Below are 23,414 nucleotides of genomic sequence, written 5' to 3'. Positions count from 1 at the left end.
CCCCCATCGCCCTCCCCAGCGGGGTCTGGCCCCCAGCGGGGTCTCTGCCGGGACGTGGGGGGAGCCGGGAGGGTAAAAATCAAAAGCAAATTGCAGGAGTCAATGGTGCGGAGCCACGGGCGGCCTCAGCGGCTGCCGTGTGACTTTGATTCCCCTATCATAACCCCGAATTAAAAATTCAAGCAATTACTTGCATGGCTTCCCTCCGATTAGGCTGGGCCTCGCGTTCATTAATGCAAGCGCACAGAGAAAAGCCATTAGGGCGGGTGGTTGGGACGGTTTCGCTGAGAACAGTTCCGCTCCAGGAAGGAGCCGGGCCAAAGCCAAATTTCACACATCTCGGGGGCCGCCCAGGCACGGCCAGCCCCGCCGGGGCCCTGAAAGGCGCCTTTGTCCCCCCGGCCCGTCCCCGGGCGGGTGGCACACGGAGCAGCATCACCGGGTGGTAAAAGCATCATCCCAGTCCCCACAGCACGGAGGAGAAGGGACTGAGCCCCGAACCACCGCGACGTTTCCGACATCACCAACCTGGTCGCCCCCCCAAATTATTTACCCAGCCCAACCCCAGCGGGTGTGCAGGGCCGGGGCCACATGCAGTACAGCAGGAACGGCGGTGGCAGCTCAATAAAGCTTTTCACACCAGCCTGGTACAGCCCAGGCCAACGCTCTAGCAAGATGCAGCAAGTTTTGCCCCCAGCAAGCCTGGTTTTATGAGCAAATGTCAAGTTTCACATAGTTTTCCCTCCCCTCGCAGCGCAAAGGTTTCTGCTGCCTCTCCAGGAGCAGGGAGCGGGCACACGGCAGGACTCGGCCCGTCCGTCCCCCCCATGTCTCCGTGGGAACCCCCACCCTGCAGCAGCCACCGGTGCCCGTGCCCTGAGCATGCTCGTCCTTGGCCATCAAGGAAATGTGCGGGACTGAAAACATACCAGCACGTCTAGACTGAAATACCAGTCTGGGCTCCCGGGGAGCTGGAGGACCCCCCCGGGGAGCTGGAGGACCCCCCCGGGGAGCTGGAGGACCCCCCCGGGGAGCTGGAGGACCCCCCCGGGGTGGCACAGACTCCACTTTCTCGGGGGTGGCACAGGGAGAAGTGACCCCAGGCTGTCCCCACTCGCCAGGTCCCACCAAGCCTCTTTATGTCCTCTGTCCCCATCCCTGATGGCACCGCCTGTGTCCCTGGGCTGCCTCGTGGTTTTGCTGAGCACCCTTTCCCCCATTGCCTGTGCTGGGCTGTCAAGCATTGCCCCAAAGCAGGGGTTGGTACCACGGCCGGGTCAGACCGTGCCGAAAACCCCCTCCCCGGCCGCCGCCTCCTCCCGCGGGCGCTGCCGGGGACCATCCATCAGCGCGACCCCGCAGCCGCCCCAGGAGGAGTGACGGGAGGTTGCGGAGGGGAGAGAAGGGAAACAGACAGGATAAAAATCACCGAATTAGCGGGTCCTAGGGAGGGATGGCCTGCAAGATAGCCCTGAGCTATTTTTTACGGGAGAGACAGCAGGCATGAACACAGGATCAGCCTCTTCCCGCTGACCCCGCCACTGGAAGTCACCCCTGCCATCGCCACCCCATGGCTCACCTACCCATGTGCTGTTCCTGCCACCAGAGCCCCAACCTCGCTGCTGTGACCCCCCCACCCCGGTGTCCCACAGAGAGTCCCGGGGAGGAATCCGCGTGGGGCGGTGGGCGGCAGTGAGGCCACGAGCCGGCTGGGACCCCGGGGGCCGCACTCGTGTCCCGAGAGGCTTCGCAGCCCCCACCACCCTGTGCCCACGAACCGGGGCAAGAACCACCAGCCCCACTCGGGGCTCAGCATCGGCAGGGGAGCAGTTCGGGTTATTACATGGAGGAACGTGCTTGTCCCTTGTGCCACCACCGCCGGGGCGCAGCGTGGGCTGAGGGTGCTGCAGCCCCGGGGAGCCTCTGGTGGGTGGCACCCACAGTCTGCAAGGGAACCCCCACGCACCCCCGAGCCGGGCTCTGGCAGCGCCGGGGCCGCCCCGGCGGGTCCCCCGCGGCCGCGCCGGCTCTCGGCGGTGGCCGGGGACGTGGTGCCACCTCGTGGGCCCCTTCCCTGCCCGCCCCCGGCTGCAGCGGGATGCTCAGAGCGCAACAGCCGCATGGGAACTCCTGCGTTATTGTCTTTGCGCCGAGTCCATGAAGTGAGAGTTACTGGGGGAATGTGGAAAAAAATAATCAAAACAATAAAAGAAAAAATCACTACACGAAGGCAAGGGGAGATGCGTAACAGTCCCCGCAGCCGCTGCAAGCTGGGTTTGTGGTCATCAGTGAGGAGCTTTACCCAACAAAACCAAGCACACGGGTTGAGCAGGATGTCATGGGCAGGCCAGCCCGGTCCAGCCCAGAGGTGCGATGCTGCGTGGAGGCCGCACCGGCGCTCGGGCAGCGCGCTGGGCATTCACTGACCCACGTAACACGGCTGCGTACAAAGGGCTTTACAGCCCGAGCTCTGAACTCGCTGGGTCGCTCCTTGCTGCTTTCTCAGGGGGAGCCCAGCGCTGGCGCAGCCCCAAGGGAACCCCTGGGGTGACGGGTGGGCACGAGTGCCCAGGGAAACGCTCCCTCGGGGGCTCGGCCGCAGGAGACATCCCTGTGCTGGGACCGGGTGGGCTGGGCACTAAACCCCTTTTGTTTCACCCACACAGTGACCCCGCGCGGAAGAACAGGCGGATTGTCTTTCAAACGGAGCCGATGTGGAGCTTGAATGTCCCTTGCCACCTTGGCTATAAATCATTCTGCATGTGATAAGGTAATTACCTTCTCCTTGAAACTATTCATAGGAAAACCTATAAAGCGCCTGGCTTGTAAACACAACAATAAAGAGGCAGGACAATAAAACCTTGTCCAGGGTGGGGAAGGTGCTGCCTTTTGCTGGCCCCGAGCACCTCATGCTTCACCAGTCCCCAGCCAAGGCTGCGTCCACCCCACTGCTCTCATCAGGGGCGAGTGAGCTGTACAGGGCACACACAGCCCAAACTGCTCTGCCAAGCACCAAAAATGAACATGCAACACTAAAAAGACACATAAAACCATCACTGACCTTCATATCCCCATGGGCAGAGTCCCTCCCAGCTCTGCTCCAGCATCCTCAGCACCAGCAGCACCCCATGGGGTTGGGAACAGGCACAGCTGAGCCCCATGACTGACCCAGCCCCCCCAGCAGCAGTTCATGTGTTGCCCATGGAAATTAGACCTGAATACCTGCAGCTGCCCCCTCTACCTTCCTGTAACACATCTCTCCCCAAGGAGATTGGCCACACACTATTGGGAATCCCGGCTGCTCCCATTTGCTTCTTGGGGTGCAGAAAGTGTGAGATTTCCCCGTTCAGAACACCCTGAGATGGGACAGGGGCTGCTGCCCAGCACAGCAACACCCGCGGCTGCTGCGCGGCCGTGTGCTGGGTACCGGTCCACATCCACCTCACCGCCCGGGTTTCAGCTGCTGCAGAGACAGCAGCAAACCTGGGCAAGAAACCAGGCACGGCTTCAATAGGATCTCAGATACTCAAACACTTGAGCTCCACTGAAACCAGCAGCAAGGATGGAAAAACAAAGCAGATAATGTTGTATCCCAAAGAGCTTTTACGACGGGCAGGGCTCGCGCTGAGCTCTGCTCAAACATCCAGGCCGAGGTTAGGGCGGCAGGCGCTCAGCTCGCGCAGGGCAGCTCATTCCTGGAGGCGTTAGACTCGTCCCCAGCAACATCACAGAGCTCCGTCCTCCAGCGGCGCGGGAGCACAGCAGAGCACGGCACAGCGTCACAGATGGGAAGGGAACAGCACTGCAGACACACAGAGGGTTTAGAACATCCCTGCCTGTCCCATAAAAGAGTCAAAATTCCAGCGCTGCGGCACCAACTTTGGACGTTGCAGCTCACACAGCACAGAACCGACCTCTGGAAACAAGCAGCTCTGAGCTCTGGAAGACAGGCCGAGCGGAGGCCGCGGGGAGGGCAGCCCAGGTGTGAGACCCCAGCGACACACAGGCAAAGGCAAAGCCTGTTTGCTCTAAGCTATCACACAAATATTGGCAGATTTGGGTTTATTGCAGGAACACAAGAATGACAACATTTGCAGTTCTCAGAAAAACAGAATTCTTCCAGACCCCTCCTTTACAAACATCGTTTTGAATACAGCAGCAATAGTAACAAAATGCTTTTAGATAAGCTCAGAGAACAGGCGGGTTTTATAAAACGTACAAAGGAAAAGGCTTTTGTTTTCCAAGTGGTAATGCTGTAACAGGTAAGAGCACAAACAAAACCACGTGAGGGCAGTTTAAGAGTTCACTAAACATAAAAATAATATAATTTTTTTAAAAAAGTAAAAATTATGTTCCACAGATCTTTACATCAGGCATTATGAATGATTTCAGTAAGCTTGAAATAAGTTGTTTAACACCAGCAACAGGAAACTTTTCTTCTGGATGCTCCGCGCAAGGAGAGCAGCGTTTCTGCTCCGTGCCCAAAGCGTCAGTTATTGGTCACCAAAACATGTTTCTTTCTAAGCCTCTGTTAATTCAGTGGCATTCGTGTGGTTCATCAAGACGTCTTCCAGATAAACAGACACTCTCAGCCTGGCTTTGCCCCCCAGCTGTTTCTCTATCCCACCCAGATGTTCGATAGCTCCTTTTAACACTCTCTCCCTCTCGCACGAGTCCGTGTGCGTTCCTGCTTCATTTTCTTCAGCTCCAGATTTCAGATATTGCAAGACATAGGCTTTGATCGCATCCCCGTCCCGGGTGATGCTTTCCCAAATGAGCGGCAGGTCCGTGCTCCTGGCCAGGCTGAGCAGGTGCAGCAGCGCCTGGCAGATCTGCGTCCGCAGGCTGGCGCTGTACTTGAACTCCAGGAAGTCCTCGGTGTCTTCGCTCTTCTGCAAGGCGACCACCAGGGCAGCCCAGATGTGGCGGAACTGCTCGGCGGAGCCGTAGCACTCCCTCCTGCCGGGCACCGAGAGGGCCATGGCCGACTTGATTCGGACTTTAAAATTCTTGCAGGACTTCACTACCGAGGAAAGCGCGCTGTATGCTTGTGTTGTCCAAGGAGCCTCTCCTGGAAAACAAACCAAACCAAAACAACCCTTTTGAATCAGTCAAATATACAAAACTGTCAATGTATCTCCTAAATATTTAATGAGTTCACAGTTGCTGGTCTAAACGACAGGCTCAGAGGTCATAAAACTAAAAAGTAGTTCAAAACCAGTTAATCTTCTGAAGTTTTGTAAGGGGAAAATGTCATTTGGCATCTATTCCCAGCTATAATCCCATCCTCATGTTCTTTTCTAACGTGACATCCAAGTGGACACAGCAGTTACTCTATACACCTGTATTTGCAGGATCTGAGCCTGTTGCACTGGCGAGAGCTCTGGGAAAGCCACAACAGCGAGATCCAGCTCCCTCTGCTTCCTCCCCAACGCATTTCTAACAGACCTTCTCATCAAACCCACAACCCACGGTGCAAATCCAGAGCCCACGGGACACGCGACTCACCGAGGGGCAGGGCAGGGTTCTTGAAGACATTCCCCAGCGCGTAGCAAGCGTTCCAGCGCACTTTCATCGTGGCCTCGCTCTCAACGGTGGAAATAAGGGCCTGAAGAGACTCCTCGATGGCTTCCCTGAACCTGGGGTTCGCTACGTGATACGGCTGCAGGAAATGAAGCACGTTCCCAAGGGCCCGGACCGCGTTGCTCTTTACCTGGAACACACATATACAGAAAAACCAGTCTGGCTTTCAGCTTATAGGCAAAGACTTTGTCAAGCCTGCTAGGAAATCAAGCTCAGAGCCAACAAGGAGCCCATCTGGAATCAGCCTGGTGTCTTATCAGGTGGTAACTCCCTAAATGCAACCAGACAGACCATTCCCTGCAGATGGTCAAAACAACACCACCAAACCAAAAACCCCACACACACTGTGGAAAAGTGCAATCAAACACCCTGCAGGTCAAACACCCTGCAGGTCAAACACCATGTGCAACTCCAAAGCTCAGCCCTCAGGAGAGGCTGCTGAGCTGCAGCTCCCTGTCCACCGCGGCAAAACATCCCAACGCGAACTAACTGGTGCCTTTTTTCCTCTTCTTATTTTTTTAAATGCAAGAGTTAACCACACCATGGTAGCGCCACCCTCCTTCCCCTCGCTCGTACCTTGTCTCTGTCCCTGGATGCTTCAGTCGCAGACCGTAACATTTTCAACAGGAGGAGATCAGAAAACTCCTCTTGAAAGCGCTGTCCCATGGTTTCCCTGGGGGAAGAGTCGCCCTGTGAGAGCCCAGCGCTGACAATCCGGCCCCAAAGGTGTGAGACGATCCCTTATAAACGCCTATGAACAACCTTCACTCTTCAGAGGGCTAATATGTAAGGCAGACCTTCCTACATGTGACCACTATGTTTATTAATTTAAAACCAAACTATCAATGCAAGAAAGCCGGTTAGCAATGCGTCGGGTCTAATAAAAAACAGAGGGCAACGGATTGCTCAGAGGCAGGAATATAGGATAAACCATTTCTCCTGTTAAAAATGTAACAGTAGGTTAGAATTCCTTCAGTCTTTGGCTTGAGGAAGTGTTAAATATTTATTAATTTTACTTCTGTGTTATGGGGAAAGTGAAGTAACCAAGGAACACGCAACTCCACACAGCAACACAGGAGAAACAACAAACTGAAAAGGAAACTTGGAATATACTCCAGAACTAATGGTCAGAAAGACTTAAACCCACGCAGTTTAGTAGAACTCAACCCCAGCTGGACATGGGATACTTATAACACGTTGTCATACACTGGGAGACACACAGGCTGCAGAGTGCTCAAAACAAAGCATCCAAGCCAAATTTGGGCTTTTTGTGACCCCGTGTGACACTGTGGGAATGGGGGCAGGGGGCGTTCCACGGGCCGCGCTGCACTCACGCACATGTTGATGATGAGGGTGTCTGTCAGGTTGCCCAGGGACCACGCTGCTTTGGCGCGGACGTTCGGAGACTTGTCGTGGAGGGAATTCAGAATAGCGTTTGCTGTGTCTGCCACAAACATCACGTCCTAAAGGCAAAAACTGCTGCAAAGTTAGAAAGTTTTAAAAACTCGGGTGATTTCCTCAGTAACATACACATTGTGGCCTTCCCAGGGCAAATGGTACCTGCACACACACCAGCTCTACTCGGTTCTTTTTCAGGCAACAACTTTTAAGAGGTTTCTGGTGCTCGCTGTACATCTTCGTTTGGCCCTTCGTTACCAGTCTGGGCCCGCACACTGACAAAGTTCACCCCTCTCTCAGGTAGTTGTTACTGAAAAGTTTCAATGCATTACTTAATTTCATTGGTGCTTTAGTTACTGTGGATTTTAACATAATTACCTGGACTGCCAATCTTACGCTCATCAAATCCCGCTCTTAAGAAAGTAATTGCTTCTCCAAACTCCCTGCTGAGCTGCCTGTCCAATCTTTGCTTCTATGGCACATTACACTTGCTTCTCACTCCCATGCCTATGGCAAAGGATCTTCTTTAAAATATTTTGGAATCAAATCTCAGTGTCAGCTACTGCATACATTTTTTATTACAAGCACTCAGTTAAGGCCACATTGCAAGAACTACAGAGTCTTCCAACTGAGCCAAGCTAAGATCAGGTATTTTGTGGAAACAAGCGAGCATTTTTCCCTAGATAAGCCTTACTTCTTAGTTTTAAGCAAAACTGAAGCCTTCACATTAAAAACTTGCACCGGTTCTGTTGACCACATAAAGGCAGGAGGTCTGGAGACAGAAAGGAAAAGCTAAGTACACATACAGACCAGAACCAAGAAAGTCAACTCATTCCAAAAGAACTCGCCCCACATCTTATGGTTCACCAAACCAGTTATAAAACGGCTCAAAATAAGAAAAATAGGCCAGTTCTGACCTGCCGAAGGCAAGAGAAGAGGACGTAGACTCCCAGTGCACGCGCGGCAGCGGCTTTTACCAGCGGGTTCTCGCTGTGGTTCAGGCCCAGCAGCAGAGTGACACACAGGATCTGCTGGTCGTCCTGCAACAAGGAGCAGTGATGGCACCACAGGGAAACCAAGAGAGCTCTGGCCCGCAAAGACAAGCAGCAAATGCTCTGAAGGACCGTAATATGTGGAATGTATAGAAGCTACCATTCAGAGCCCACTCTTTTCTTTAAAGTAACTGAGTGGCATTTCAGGGTGCCACGTGGGAAATGGGAATGATTCCAGCAAACATGATCTTGTTGTTGTTAGATGAGCCCACAAAGGAAACCAAAATACGACCTATCATCCAAATGCAGAGAGCATGGCCCATCAGCGGTAGAACAGACTGGACCGGCTGCTTTTTCCCGTCTTACCTCACTCTTTCCCCTTCATTAACAAGGACAGCCAGGCAGATTAAGTTCATCCTGGACAGATTGTCAGTTTACCAACCCATGACAAAAATCCTTGTTTCATCAGAGCAAAGGGTCAGAGTGGGCACTGACTTGACCCTACATGGCCACGGGGACAAGAGAGCATATGTGATCAAAGTACAGGGGGATGAAGTACACGCTGTACTTGGAGAAACCAGAGGGAGAATTCCAGAGATACTGCTGGACCGGCAATTCTGGGGCAAATGAGATCTGGCAGAGCACTCCCCATCGAGAAGGGCACAGTGACACAAAAGGAGCTGCACAATGCAGCGGTGACACACTGCCAAGGCTTTTATGTTTAAAAGCATATTTAATGTTGCAAAAGGAGAGTAAGGCCAACACATTTGTTTGCTCCTGCCAGGGCGATCGCTGCAGTTTAGTGTTTCAAAAGCCAGCCAAAAGAAAAATCCATGCATGCAAATTGGTGACCAATGTCAGCCCATGGCTGTTCGCTGGGCTGTCTCATCGAAGACTTAACCAGCAAAATAACAACCCTTCACCCCTCCTTCGTGCAATGCCGTTCTTGCCCTTCATCTCCCCTGTGGCATCGCCAAGGTGGAGTATTCACGGTGGGGCCAAATGGCTTCTGTGACCCACAGTTTAATTATCTTGACAGACTACGCCCAACATTGCTTTTCCCACTCTTCAATAGTCATGAGTTGTTCAGAATGTACAAAAAATCTGGAAGGTTTCTCTGCTCTCTCCTTGTAAGTTTTTCAAAGGCTTTACGCTACTGCAATCTGGTAGACAGGTAAAAACGCCCCAATTCCAGGAGCACGCTCCTACCTGCAGACTGCTGAAAGCTTCTGGCAAGATAGAGGACAGGGCATCGCAGGCGCTTGTCTGAAGAGTCGCATGTGGAGAGTTCTGAAGAATCCCAGGTAAAGGGCCATTTAACATCTTTGTCCAGAAAGTCACAACCTACAGAGGAAGCAGCCAGGTTTGCCTATTTAAAGTCAGCAGTTATGCTCCAGTTCTACAGTAGATTGTCTTTTTCTAAAGAAAAGAAAAAACACACAACACAGCACATCTGCCTACAGACAAAAACCGCATACAATAATAATGCAGGAAGTCTATAAAAATTGTGCATATCAGCACCTATAAAGCCACAGGGCACCGAGTCCCTTTCTGCTTTCCTGCAATTGATTTATCTGTGTCTGTGGCAGCAGCTCTGCGCAGAGCTGAAGGAAGGAGCCCCAGAGGAGCGCGCACTCACCCGGCTGAGCGGCACCCTCTGCTCAGGGGACACGGCGGAATCGGGTTTGTACTGCTGCAGCACCCCCGTGCCCAGCTCCTCCAGAAGCTGCAAGGAAACAAAAACCAACCAGATCTTTACCAGGGATGACTCAAGTACCACGGAACTATAGCAAACTTCACCCAGGGCTATACTTACTTACCCAGGTAACAAAAATAAAAGATTCAGTATTGGTTTGGACCCTATTCTGTCCCTGCTAGTGCAGAAATGAGAGGAAAATCCTTTCTTACGTAAAGTCTCCAGCTAGAACAGCATAACAAATTGCTGTGCAAAGACGAAATCTTGCTGAGCTTTCCGCTGGGTGACAGACTACGGCTCCTGCCCCAGCTGAGGCTACGTCAGGGAAAGGCCAGCACTACAGTCGTTGCATTTCCCAAGCTTCCTGGTGACTCAGCAGAGCAACAAAATTCTGCTAAGAATTCAAGATTGGAAGCAGAAAGTGCATTTCTCAAAGTGTTGGGGTACTGCGAGAGCCAAAGAGCTACAGCAGGCGCCCAGAGATGCTCTGGATATTCATCCCCACTCACCTGCATTAGCAAAGCACACTAACAGGTAAAACTGACTTGGCAAAACAATGTTGATGTTTCCTCCTGTTCTTACTTTGGCTCCATGAAGCTGAATGGATGGATCCATTTCTTCCATGCACCTGCAAGCCACTTCTCCAAGTTCTAGGAAATAGCTCTGAGCCAGAGAGAAATAACCTTTCACAAGAAGAGCCAACACCTACACACAAAACAAAGAAAGTCCATTCAGTGTCATTGCCTTCTGTTAAACGAAAATACCCCGAATACACACAGAGAGGATGTTAATGGGCTCATCAACACCTAGACCACATATTAAACTCTGATGTAACAGATACACCTTGCAGCACAACTTCTAGAATTGTACAGCTAATTAAAAACCTCCCTATTCCATTATCTTGTTCAAAAAAGGGCCACAAAAGCACTATCAGGTAGCAACACCATGAATTATTTACTGTGAGGTCTCCTGTAGCTAAAAAAACAAGTAAGAGCAACATATTCTGTATCACCCGCAGTATTGCTGCTGCATTCTGTGAAGCTGAGTTTAACAAATATTCACTGTTGCAGAGTAAAAGTGAGATTTCTGGGGATGCACCTTACAAAATAGTATTATTTTTGCAGTTACAAGAAGAAAAACAAGGTTAAGTCTCAACATTCACAGGTACTGCTTTAGTCGTACCAGCACCGCTCCATAGCTCCCTGCAGACTGTTCTTTGGCTGCAAGGTTCTTCCCCACTGTTCTCTAGCAAAACTTGAATTTAGATTCTGTATGGAGGAGTTTGCATGGGGAAGGTTTGCAGCCTTCACCAGGTCTCAAGACACGCAGACAAATAACATTTAAAATTAATTAAAGCAACAAAAATCACAGGCTGATGCGCTTGCTACAGCGGGTGTTACTATGGGGCAGTTACGCTGTGGCCATAGTCACAATCAAAATGCTATTCCCCAACGCTGCTCTGTCAGTCACGGCAGCACAGATGCTGCGTGAGTCTAAATCTCACTGAAAGAGCGAGGAGCAAAGGCAACCCATGTCCGAGGCCTGGCTGACATGAGGTAGTTTGCTGTTGTACCAAAATGTTCATTTTACAAACCTCCTGCTCATCCCCACCTGTAAGGCCTCCAGCCGAAGGGGACAGGGCTCGTAAACGCTGGAAAAGGCTAAGCTGGCATCGCTGTCAGAATAGGAGTCCTCTCTGGGCAGCACGATGATGGAAACGCAGAGGCAGAGAAGCCAGCAGGGCTCCGGACACGCCGCCGGGTTCTCCGGAGTGCCCCCCTCCGAGGGGAGCCCTTTCCTCCACGCGTCCCAGCTCCAGCGGTGAGGGGTTGCGCTGCCGCTGGCATTCAGCCCCGCGGAACTGGGCTGCTGCAAAAGTAACTGCACCTCTGGTAAAGGTGCTTGGACAGATACTATGGCCCCTAACAATGTGAGACTGGAAACTCGAACATTCACATCTGCAAGAAAGAACAGAGCAGGGGAAGAAAATCCAGTCTGTTAGTAGCTCACCAACACTTCAGCATCCTTCTTCAGTGCTTTTTGGATGAGACACATCAAAACGTACAATTTGACAGCAATGCACGTTTTGTGGGGAGGGGGAAATCCACAACTATTTTGTAATAACCAGTGTCAAATTAAAGTATAACATATCCACACCTTTATGGCAAATGTATGGCTTTATCTGGTTCCAAACTCTCGTCAGCAGCCCAGGTTTTAAACGGCTGTAAGGTGCATTTGAAACCAAATTTGCAAGGCACTGAAACACACAAAAGAACATACATGGAGCAGTGGTTACAATGTCAGCCTGGCCTCCAACAGATTTGTTCTTACATTTGCAATTTAGGTCATTTAGACAGCTAATTATCTGAGGGCACCTGAAAACAAATGCGCCAATTATCTACTGTTTCGAAAACCAGTTACAAACTTGGCTCCTAAGAACAAGTATTTAACTACTATGACCTGGCATTAAGACGATGGAATTTCAATAGTTCTTCATGACAATTGGGATTCCAGTTTCAAAGTTTTCAGAATCATTTCACAGGTTGATTCAGCTCCAAAAAGACTCCACGAAAGAAATGCAGGAACAAAAGAGTTGTGCTGGAAAGAAAAGAAACCCCAGGACTCTGTAGGAAGACTCAGCCCGTGAAGCCTTGGGAGACGACAACAGTCAACAGGGTGTTTCAAAAAGATGGACTCGATCTGAAATCACTGTGTTTGAAACCAGGCCCATCTTTTTAAACGACTCTATATTCCCCACCCCACCTTAGTCCCCAACAGCTCCATATTCGTGTAATCTTTCTTCAAGATATAATGCAGAGAAAAGCATCATCTCTTGGGCAGCATTTGAAACACGTACGGTGCAGTTACCTTGACAATCTGTGTCAGTGTTTGGGAGGAGGACTCTGCCACCAGGGCGAGCAGCAGGCAGCGGTGCAGCTCCCGCACGCTGGACGCGACAGTGACCGAGAAGGGAGTGAAAGCTCTCTTGTGGTCACTGGCATCTTCCGCAACGGAAAGAAACTGCTTAGAACCTTCCAGGATGGCTGAGAGAACTTGAAGAGCACAGGCACGGGTCTGAAACAACAAGACGTTTCTGTTACCCACTTTTAACACCTCCTCCAAGCTGATGGGGAATGTTAAGATTTATAAAAGTAATCCTTTGTTTCCTCAACCAATACATCCTCTTATTTCTTGTGTTACAGTGATCAAGCAATACAGATACAGGAGCCAAAGTACTCACTGAAGGCCACAGAAAACAACTCTAAAGATTAATAAGGGAAAAAATACAAAAATACAATGTTTTCTCTACTCAGAACTGCCTCACCTTTGGAGAAGGGTCCTTTAAAGCAATCGTCATCAAGGACACCGACTGGGGGCTGCCAATACCGGGTGCATCGGGAACAAACGCTGACCAGTAGCCGTAAAGAACTCTTTTTTCTATTGATTTTATAGTGGAGAGGAAACAGGCTAGAGCCCCTTGACGAACATTGGCTTGGTAAGATCTAAAAACAAACAAAAAGACTAATGAAATCACAGCAGTGCGAAGTAATGGATGTAATCGCTTTCCCATACAAGAGTGGCGAGCTGTGAGAAGAATTTTTTTAGACCAAGAACAAATTCTCTTTCAAACCAGCACAAGAAAATTGGAAGGCGGTAATTCGTATCACCACAGAAATCAAAAGGCAAAGTGATTTCTGCAAGAGTTTTGATTAAGAAAAAAGCACTAAGATCACGTGGAAGCGTCTGCACACATGTAAAAGTTGTGCCAGATCGACAGGCACAAAAGCTGGGCTTTAAAATGACAGGGGAGCTTAAATAGTTACGAACAGCACGCTCTGCTACCGCGCTTTCTGTTCACATCGACGACAATCACCTCACTTTGCTCTGTATCCCACCCTCAGCATCCGAATACTCCGACTCGCTGCTGCTGATCCTCTTCCAGGCGGCGCAGTGCGGGGACGGGTCCCTCCCCGCGGGCACGGCGGCCCCGGCCGCAGCGCCGCTCCCGGGCTCTGCACGGGCGCTGCTCCGCACGTCCCCCAAGTGCAATTTCAGCATGTCGGCTCCAAGCACTGATTCGTTTCCTGCATCACCCAAACCTTCTTTTCCTTCTTCCGCAAGCTCTCCCTTCTTTTGCTTCCCTTTGGACTTCTTCCTTCGGTTCTGTTGTAAGTCAAAAAATAGATTTTTATTTGAATCTTTTGAAGAAAAGACGTGCAAACATTTTATAGTTGTGAATCTCAGGAAAAAAGGTCTTAACTGAAAACAAAACTAATTGCTAATCCACCATAAAAACAGAGTTTAAGATAATAAATCATGTCGTCTGTATAGAGCATCAACATCAAATTATACACATTTCTAAATGAGTTTTCAGATGAGATTTAATTTAATCAAGAGTTATCGCAGCTATGTAGCCATCTTCCAATGCAACAATACTGCATAAAAGTGCAATTACATGAATGTGCAATACTGTACATACAGAAACTGCCACTTCTCTAGCATCTGAGAGTTTGCAAACCTTGCTTATTAGTAGCAACAGTACATCAGTACAGAAATATCTTAGTGTAAGTACGCAGTTTATATCTAAATAGCCTCAAAAATTAAGCTTTGGCCTCTTCATCAGTAAAGCAAAAGATCTGCAAGAAAACTTTTAGTTAAAAATCAGATTTCACACAAAGTGAGTAAAGAAGAGAAAGAGTAAATACTTCTCTAGTTCTTTTTAATTTACAGTAGGTATTTAACGTGTCAAAGAAACAAGTCAACATGACTATGCAACTTCATTTTCTTGAATGTCTTTCAGATAATCGGTAATCCAAAATATTTACAGGGTTAAAAAATAACCTGCAGAAGGATTAAGCAGAACAGATGGGGGAGGGAGGAGGAAATCAGCCTCTAGATGAACTTGACTTCCCTAAGAAAGAGTCAAACTATTGTGCAAGTGTCAGAAGGGAAAATGTAACTTATAAAATAAAAAGCTTTGCCTGGTCTGCAGGAACCAATCCCCTGTCTGCAGGCCAAGAATTCTTGGCTACAGATGAATAACTGATGCACAGAGCGTAACTCAGGAAAGCCAGGCTCTGCAGAGCCGGCTGCTCTCAGCCCCTGAGCACACAAAGCAGCACAGAGGTTTACAATCAACACCTTTACAGCAAAGAATGTGAAATGTATCACATGCTCAGAACACAAAGTGCCTTTTAGCCACTAATATCACCCCAGGTAACGAACAACCGCAGCAGACACACACACAACGAGCAAACGGTAGCATCGGTATAATTTCAGCTTACCCCTGTCTGCTTAAAGGCAGCCGGTTCCGATGGCTCCTGTTTGGCGGGTGACCTCTTGTCGTACTGCGGCAGCGGAGCCGGGTACAAGGCTGCAGGCATTTCTATGCTCAGTCCCGGCAGTCCGTGAAACATGCATTTCTCGAACAGTCACAAAAACGTTAGCATTCTCCCCCTTCCTGACGTACAAAGATTTACTATAAATACTTGGCTGTTCATCAGTTTTTGGTTGGGCTGGTGATCCTTCCCCCAGGTCTCTCCTCTCCCTGTCCTACTTAACAGCTACGCAACACCTGAAATTCAACCATCCCTAGAAGGATCTTAGCAGGTCCAAAAAAATGAACCTCCCGTCTTTCTATCACATTTTTGTGGGAAGTGCAGTTAAGATGCTGTGAGAGAAATTCAATCCCTTTCTCCCTCACACAACGTTGTCCCCCATGCTCTCTCTGCTCCCTCCTCGTCTTCTCCTGCTGTTTCCCACTTCACAAGCACCTGGAACATGCACCTTCCTGTGTCTGCCTCTTCCTCCAAGCGGATTTAAGTACTTACCTTTAATACTGCAAGAAGAGATCCAATTTGGTCAGTTTGCATTAGTTTCATCTTCCCACCATTGAGAAGCGACTGGATACCTTTCAGTGCATTTTGCAGTAACTGGAAACCAAAAGACAGAATTACTTTTCCTTCCCAAAACACTGAATGTTCGCCTCTTTCAAGTGACCTTCTAGGCACTTATGTTCTTGCTCAACATAATTACTGGGACAGTTACTTATGATTATTAAAAGAGACTATTTAAGCAAAATCTCAGTTGACAATATTCCAAATGTCATATATTCCAAATTCCAACATTCCAGCAGCACAATCTCCTAATTAGATTATTCTAGACAATTAGGCTTACACTCACCATGCAAAAAGTGATCTCATCTACATCAGAGGTTTTTGAAGACTGCAGCACACTGCGAAAAGTTTGAAAACAGACATTTCTGTAGGACTCATCCAAGTATGGCTGCCCAGGCACGCTAAAATGAGAGGAGACAGATGGTTGATTCACAGTCTGTCCCACAGCTTTATAAAGTTACACCAGCTCAGATCCAAGTGGTCCATAATCCTTCCTTTTTTCTTGGTTTTCTTATGTTTAATCAGAATTTCCTGTATTTCAGTTTGTGCCTCTTGTCCTTTCACCGGGCACCACTGAGAACACCACTGAGGATTTGATGCTGCTGTGGCATCAGCACGTTTGCATGTGGAACAGAAAAACGGATGAATTGAAAAAGAATCACTGACAGTAACTATAAAAACAGAGCACAGCGGCTGTGCCAGCGCTCAGATGTACGTCTAAAGCATCTGCTCACCATCTGAGCAGGCTGGTACGCACCTGAGACACAGGTTGGCCATGCCGCGAACCGCTGCCCTCCGGAGCTCCACGTCCGGCTGAGCCGAAGCGCTGAACTGCACCAGGAGCCCAGTCTTGCCCAGCAAATCCGGGAGATACTAAAACAAAGCAGCAGAAGTCATTAGGGGTCAGTGCCCTTCCCTCAGCCTCCCAGCTCTTCTGTTCGGTAGCTAGACATATCTATGCTACAAAAAGAGATTTGTCAGCTGCAATTTCAGATTCCACAGACAGATTATAGAAATGACATGAAAATATTAATTTCCAAAGGTCTTTTATGTTGTATTTAAAAAGTATTGAGCATGAGCATAGTTCAGATCGACTCCAAGCTTATCCTTTCTGCCCAGACATAAAACTCAACCAGTAACTGCCGTACCAGACTGCTGCGGTTACACAGGCTACAGACCCACGCAAGCTGGCAGCTCCAGAACCGCCGGCACCACCACCCCGAGCTTCAGCCCAACACCAGAAACTGCTCCGCAAGCTGCCAAGAGCTGCTGACAGCAGAATTCATTGCATCAAACGCTCCCGGTCATGCTACAGGAACAAGGAGCTTCGTGCAGACCTCATGGTTGATACCCAATAGTTTCTACTTTGAAATGGCTTTGAGCCCATCGCACACAAAAGACCTGATGTGGTTCCAGGATAAATTTGAGGGTCCCCAGTGGAGCCTGCTGAGTAACGAGCAACACGAAGCTCCCCGCGTTCTTCCTGCCTGATCCACAGGCACATCGGGGTGGTCAGTCTGGTGCCCTTCTTTGATAGTGTGCCTTTGGCTCAAGCCAGATATTAAGTGCTCCTGATTACTGGTATATACACCTATCACACCTCAAATTCAACTCTTCTACAAATATCAGTCACTATTTAAATGGGATTATTCTTAACATAAAAGGTGTGGTGATTTGAGAACATGGCACTTTTTAATTGTCTTTTTTTTGGTAGGAAAAAGAAAAGTAGAAACAGCAAAAGGGTGTAAATACTTTTGTGGTTACTTTCTCTTGGCTTGTAAACTCACCTTCTGACATTTAGGTCCATTATTGTAAACAAGAGCTGCTAAGGCTTGCAGAATTTCCACGTGTGTCCAAGAGTGGCACTGCTTAAGAGCAGAGATGCAGTAGGAGAGAAGAAAATTCAAGTTCTGTTCATCAACCATCACCTGACACAGCAGAAAAGGACGGTGGTCAAGAAAACATCATCATGTTGGAGTCTATACATGCAGATATATTGATTACAGACTCGGGCGACCCGGCTGTTAAGATCGCACACAATTAGAATCAGTGGACACTTAAGAAGTGGATATATCAAAACAAGTGTCCTATAGCCAAGGGTATTTCCAATGGTTTGTCATTTGTGACTGAGCTGTTTTCAGAGCAGGAACCCCTCAGCCATGCTGGAGCCACAGATCAGAACCTTAGCTAGGAATGAATAAGCAATACAGTGAAAATCCAAGAAAGTCGGCATGAAGGTCGGCTCCATAGCCCCATAAAAAGACAGAAGGGCTTCCCAGGGAGCCAGCACACAGGGAAAGGAGGGACAAGGCCAAACCTTCCGTACCTGGAATCTGTTAAGTAAGTGATGGATGAGCTGACAAAGTTTGCTGACAAGATGTTCCTGATCAAGGTGAACCAGCTGACAGGCTTGGACGAGCAGAGCACAAACATCCTGGAAAAGAAAAGCCTCGGTTTATTATTTCGAGACTACAAAGCTGGGTGGAAACCACATCATCAGCTGAGACTTCGACCACACAACCCGATCTGTGCGGATACCACAGACATCAATACGGACAATGTAAGGAAACGGATGGAACTGCAGCTCGTGAGCTGCCCCTGCTGCAGTGCAGCCGCGGCCCCACGCGGGACGTGCCGACACGGGGCTGCAGAGCCGCCCACCGGCACCGGGGGCACCGCGGCAGAGCAGCCGGAGCTGTGGCACAGACAAACGGGGCTGGGGCGAGGGACGGGAGGGGGAAACGAGCACCGTCCAAAACAATTGCTTCCAAGTTGCGTGACGTTGGACCCATGTGACGTGGACACCCACGTGACGTGGACACCCGCGTGCGAGCGCTTTCTGGGCCTCCCCCCCGCCACCGCGGCCCGGTCCCCGGCCCCGCCCGAGCGCCAGCACCGGCCCGGCCCCCCGCCGCCCCGGCCCCGGCCCCAGGGCCTCGGGCCCCGCGTACCTGGGCGCTGGGCGCGGCCGCGGGCGCCGGCCCGCAGCTCTCCGAGATGAGCTGGTCGAAGAGCAGGTGGAGCTCGGTGCGGCGGCCGCCGTCGGGCCGCTCCGCGCCGGGCTGGGAGCGCAGGGCGCCCAAGCGCTCCAGGTACCGGCGGAAAGAGCCGCCCGGCTCCTCCGGCGCGGCCGCCATCTTCCGCCCTCCCGGCAGCGGCGCTATGGCAACGGGAGCCCTTCCGGGGCGGAGGGCGGCTACGGCGGCCGGGCCGGGCCGGGCGGCGGCCGGGAAACCCGCACAGCAGTGACACACGCACAGCAGCGACACACGCACAGCTCTGTCACCCGCACAGCAGCGACACGCACAGCAGTGACACACGCACAGCTCTGTCACCCGCACAGCAGTGACACGCACAGCAGTGACACGCACAGCAGTGACACACGCACAGCAGTGACACGCACAGCAGTGACACGCACAGCAGTGACACGCACAGCAGTGACACACGCACAGCAGTGACACGCACAGCAGTGACACGCACAGCAGTGACACACGCACAGTAGTGACACGCACAGCAGTGACACGCACAGCAGTGACACGCACAGCAGTGACACACGCATAGCAGTGACACGCACAGCAGTGACACACGCACAGCTCTGTCACCCGCACAGCAGTGACACGCACAGCAGTGACACACGCACAGCAGTGACACACGCACAGCAGTGACACGCACAGCAGTGACACACGCACAGCAGCGACACGCACAGCAGTGACACACGCACAGCAGTGACACGCACAGCAGTGACACGCACAGCAGTGACACACGCACAGCAGTGACACACGCACAGCTCTGTCACCCGCACAGCAGTGACACGCACAGCAGTGACACACGCACAGCAGTGACACACGCACAGCAGTGACACGCACAGCAGTGACACACGCACAGCAGTGACACACGCACAGCAGTGACACGCACAGCAGTGACACACGCACAGCTCTGTCACCCGCACAGCAGTGACACGCACAGCAGTGACACACGCACAGCAGTGACACACGCACAGCAGTGACACGCACAGCAGTGACACGCACAGCAGTGACACCCGCACAGCCACAGCAGTGACAGCCTCAGCGGTGTCACCATCCTCACAGGTGCCCAGCCTCCCTGTGCAGATTTTAACCACCGTGGACACTCAGTGTTGCTTTAAAACCCACCGTGAGGGATCGATGTGGCCTGAGATCAGCCCCCGGGTGCTGACGGGGTCACTGTGCTGCGGATCCACCGCCGGTCGCAGCCCCGTTGGTACTCGGGGTGTCACACATTCGCGGCACTGGGGACACAAGGGGCTGGGGGCTCGGAACAGAAACCTGCTCATGTTGAGGATATGACTCCAACTTTGATTTCTTGCTGGTGGGTAACATCAAATTAACGGACTCCCCGCCATTTCCTTGTGCGGAGGATCCCAGGAGATGCTGAAAGGCCACGGTTGATGGGGAAATACCCGTGAACGGGGACAAGTGTCACCGCCCTGCGCACAGAGAAACCGCCAACACGGGGACCCGCGTCCCCCGAAAGGAGCGGGAGGGCTGCAGGCCGGGCACGGCGTCCCCTCCATCCCTGCCACAACCAGGCGGAGCCACGATCCGGTACCTCACTCAAGTTCTTACCTCCGCTTCACCGCGCTTCACCTTCCTTTCATTTCCTTGTCGGGCCAAGCACCTCGAGTCAGGAAAGTATGTGCTGTGCTCCCAGCGCCGCCGCCTTGGCTTTCTTCTCTGCCCTGGGCTGTCTGGTTATGGCTGGTTGCTCTGCTTCTTACCTCCGTCGTTCCATTTATTCCTTATTATTTGTTCCTCCAAAGTCCCTAACAGGCCTCCGAGGCGGGCACAGTGAAACACGTAGCAGAGACAGCCTCAGGCAGCACCACGTATTAATATTGTGCTCGTCTGATTTCAGAGAGCTCTTTGCCATCCCATCCCAGCCATCGCTCTGGGGAGAGCCGCTGTTTGGTATCCTGTAAGTGCTTTGCGAGCTCGTGTAAAAAAAAGACTTATTTTATTTTGTGATTTATTCTTTTTAAAACTTCTTAATACATATTTAAAGCTCTCCCTTTCTTCTCGTTCTCTGTTTTTAAAATGGTGCTGAAATTCACATTTTTGACAGCAGCCCCCGCTTTTGTGAGGCCCTAATAAATCTGTGACTGAAAGCAGACTCACACCGCTGCCTGGGTTTATAAAGCAATGAAACCAGCTGAGAGCTGGGTAAAGACGCTGTGGATTTAGGGAATAACTCACCGCAGCCAGCGATGTTACACCAAGACACATTTTACCAGCGCCTAGAAAGCCTTCGCCCCAAATAAAAGCAAACATCGCAGTATCCAGCAGTGGCCATGAGGGAAAATAGCTAAAGTCGGCAACTGTTAACCGTGCTCTGCTACTATCATGCAAATACATCTGGTTCAGCAGCTCAGAGACCGACTTCAAAGGACGGAGAAGTCATTAGAATCACAGTTCAAAGAAAAAGAGTGAGCAGCTGGCTCAGGCCATCTGGTAGGGGACATAAAATGGGCTCTTTCTTCCCCAGTCAGTCTATGAAATTTTCATTAATTGTAGGAACACCTTCCAACATTAACCAACATAATATTGTTAAAAATGTAAGTCTTATTAAATCATCAATATCCCGGTCTTAGGAAAACAATGTAGCTAGTCTGGTGGGTTCTTTCCTCCCCTGTAATACAGCATGCCATCATTACCATTTTAGGTTGGTGTTTTCAAAGCAAATTAGTGGGAATTGGATTCCTCAGCTCCTTTGAAGGTCCCAGGGAAGAATGTGGACAGGATGGCTCCCCAGGCTGCAGAGGAATCTCCCTCTCTGTTGATTTCAGGAGCCACATTTGGCTTAAAAACACGTGCAGTGAGTGTCCTCCCTGGGCTGTGCCGCTTGGGCTTGTTTCTCCCGGGCCGGGTCCCCCCAGCCGTGATGCTGCTGGGACACGGGAGAACAGGCTTACAGGGGCAAGCGGGAGCATGCTCCTCCGGGCACCGCGGCGCGGGGCTGTGGCCAGAAAAACACCAACAACGTTTGCCCATCTTGTTTGGTTACAGCTTCAACCAACCCCCGTCCCCGCAGCCCCCCAGCAGACGTCCCAGCCAAGAGAAATTCCAGCTCAGGGGTGCCAGCACAGCGCAGCAGAAACCCCCGGGCTGGCTGTTCTGATCTCAAGGCCATCAAGAGCTCCCAGAAATTTATATTCCTGCTGAATACATGGATGAGATCCTTGAAATTCAGGCAGGTGGTTTGATAATGCAGGGATGCTGACAGCTGCCACGGGGAAGCCAAATTAAAGAGGAGCCACGATAGATAGCTCAAGGGCATGGCAGATACCTGCTGGTTTCAACAAAGTGATAACCTGGGAGCTGCTGCCGGTTCTCTCTGCCTCCTCCTCGCCTTCCAGATTTGTCAGCTGTGTCTCTTCCTGTAAAAGGCAAAATGGAGGGAGTTCATCTTAATCTTGTTGCTCTGGGAACATAACTGGCCCAAAACTCAGGGGGAATTTTGGAGGGTTACAGCCCCAGGCTTTCCTGGACACTGCTGTTTCTGCCTGTCTTGCCTTTGGTTCTCTTTCTTGGGACTGTCCAAATTTACCGACTTTTCCCATCAGCAGCATTTCAAAGCAGATCGAACACCTGAACCCAGGAAAAATCCCCGATCCTCTGACATGCTCATACACGTGGGGAAGTCGATGTGGCTGCACCAGTCACCTGTGTTTTGCCTGCACTGTGCAGAGCATCGCCAGGCGTTACACGCCGGTGCCATGACCTGTGCCGTCCTCAGCCACGCTGGTCCTCCGGTGACTGGCCCAGGCTGAGGACAGCGGGAACAGAAGAACCACTCGTTCCAGAGCTGAGCTGGGTGCAGGGGCTGCCCGCGGAGCCCCTGGCTGCAGAGGGGTCCTACAAACCTGCACACACAGCCACCCCATCCGTGGGAGGGGGATTTAGCGAGCGCCCCTGCCTGCACCAGGATACGCACCATTCCCCAAAGGCATCTGCACATTCAGCGTTATCTCTGCTGGTGCCCGAGGTGCCTCCCAGCGCCTTCCCGGCTGTTTTCCCAAGCTGCCGGCCAGCTGACGGGACAAACAGCGCTGGCTCCGGGCTGCTTCGCCACTGAAGGACAGACACAAATACTTGAAATACTTTCCTAATCTCATTTTCTCACACAAACAACTGCTGGGTTGTCAGGGATGTCACTCCAAGGCAGCAGCAGCGATGGGACACCCCAGCCTGGACCCCCCAGTTGGTTCCCTGAGCCCTCCCCCTGGGTACAGGTGCCCCGGTGATTTGGCTAATTAGGATAATTCTACCCCTGCACTGAGAGCCATTAAAACACCTTTCATGTGGAAACCCCTGTGGGTTGGGGTCGCCAGCCCTCCTGGGCTCAGGATTGCGGAGCTGTTTCTCCTGGAAGGTCTGCAGGCTGGATTTAACACGGCTTTCCTCGCCCGTGCGCTGGGAATGCAGCTGAGGCTGGTGCGCAGACTTTGGAAGCGCTGCCGCCGCCGCCTCCTCGCGATCCTCTCCCCGGAGCTGGGAATGTTTCCACGCCTGCCTTCCCCGGGAGGCGCTGGGGACCCCGGGGACGCCGGTGAAGCCTGGCTGGTGGCAGCAGAGCCCGCAAACGCCTCCCACTCTATACAAAACAGTGCAGGCTTGCGTTTTTAGTTTTACACCTAAATCTTGTTTTCATCCATTGCGTGTTTTCAAAAGAGGTGCCATAAATTAACCCAGACAAAAAGTACTTTCCCAGGCCCCAGCGGGGCGAAGGCGCAGGGGCTGCGTCCTCACGGCGGCTCCCCAAGAGGCTCCGGGGAGCGAGGGACCCAAAAGCGCAGGGACGTGCCGGGAGCTG

At 51.3% G+C, this 23,414-nt stretch overlaps 1 protein-coding gene across 1 annotated transcript; it reads right to left on the bottom strand.

Annotated features, from left to right (window-relative positions):
• Positions 1-4,063: 4,063 nt before the first annotated feature.
• On the bottom strand, positions 4,064-18,705 carry HEATR6 (HEAT repeat containing 6). Its single transcript, XM_080357335.1, has 20 exons — positions 18,518-18,705; positions 17,893-18,000; positions 17,354-17,494; positions 16,324-16,439; positions 15,853-15,967; positions 15,501-15,602; positions 14,955-15,092; positions 13,544-13,833; positions 12,995-13,172; positions 12,538-12,744; positions 11,827-11,926; positions 11,281-11,627; positions 10,252-10,374; positions 9,613-9,699; positions 9,183-9,317; positions 7,899-8,021; positions 6,922-7,046; positions 6,160-6,256; positions 5,509-5,713; positions 4,064-5,071 (listed from the first exon to the last, which is right to left on the bottom strand). Exons 1-20 carry the CDS (start codon positions 18,701-18,703, stop codon positions 4,521-4,523), a joined length of 3,474 nt encoding a protein of 1,157 aa, XP_080213461.1. The 5' UTR covers positions 18,704-18,705; the 3' UTR covers positions 4,064-4,520.
• Between the last annotated feature and the right edge of the window lie 4,709 nt (positions 18,706-23,414).

Source organism: Nesoenas mayeri, assembly GCF_963082525.1.
Source record: "Nesoenas mayeri genome assembly, chromosome: 20".
Classification (NCBI taxonomy): Eukaryota; Metazoa; Chordata; class Aves; order Columbiformes; family Columbidae; genus Nesoenas; species Nesoenas mayeri.
This window is presented reverse-complemented; position numbering and strand designations above follow the sequence as displayed.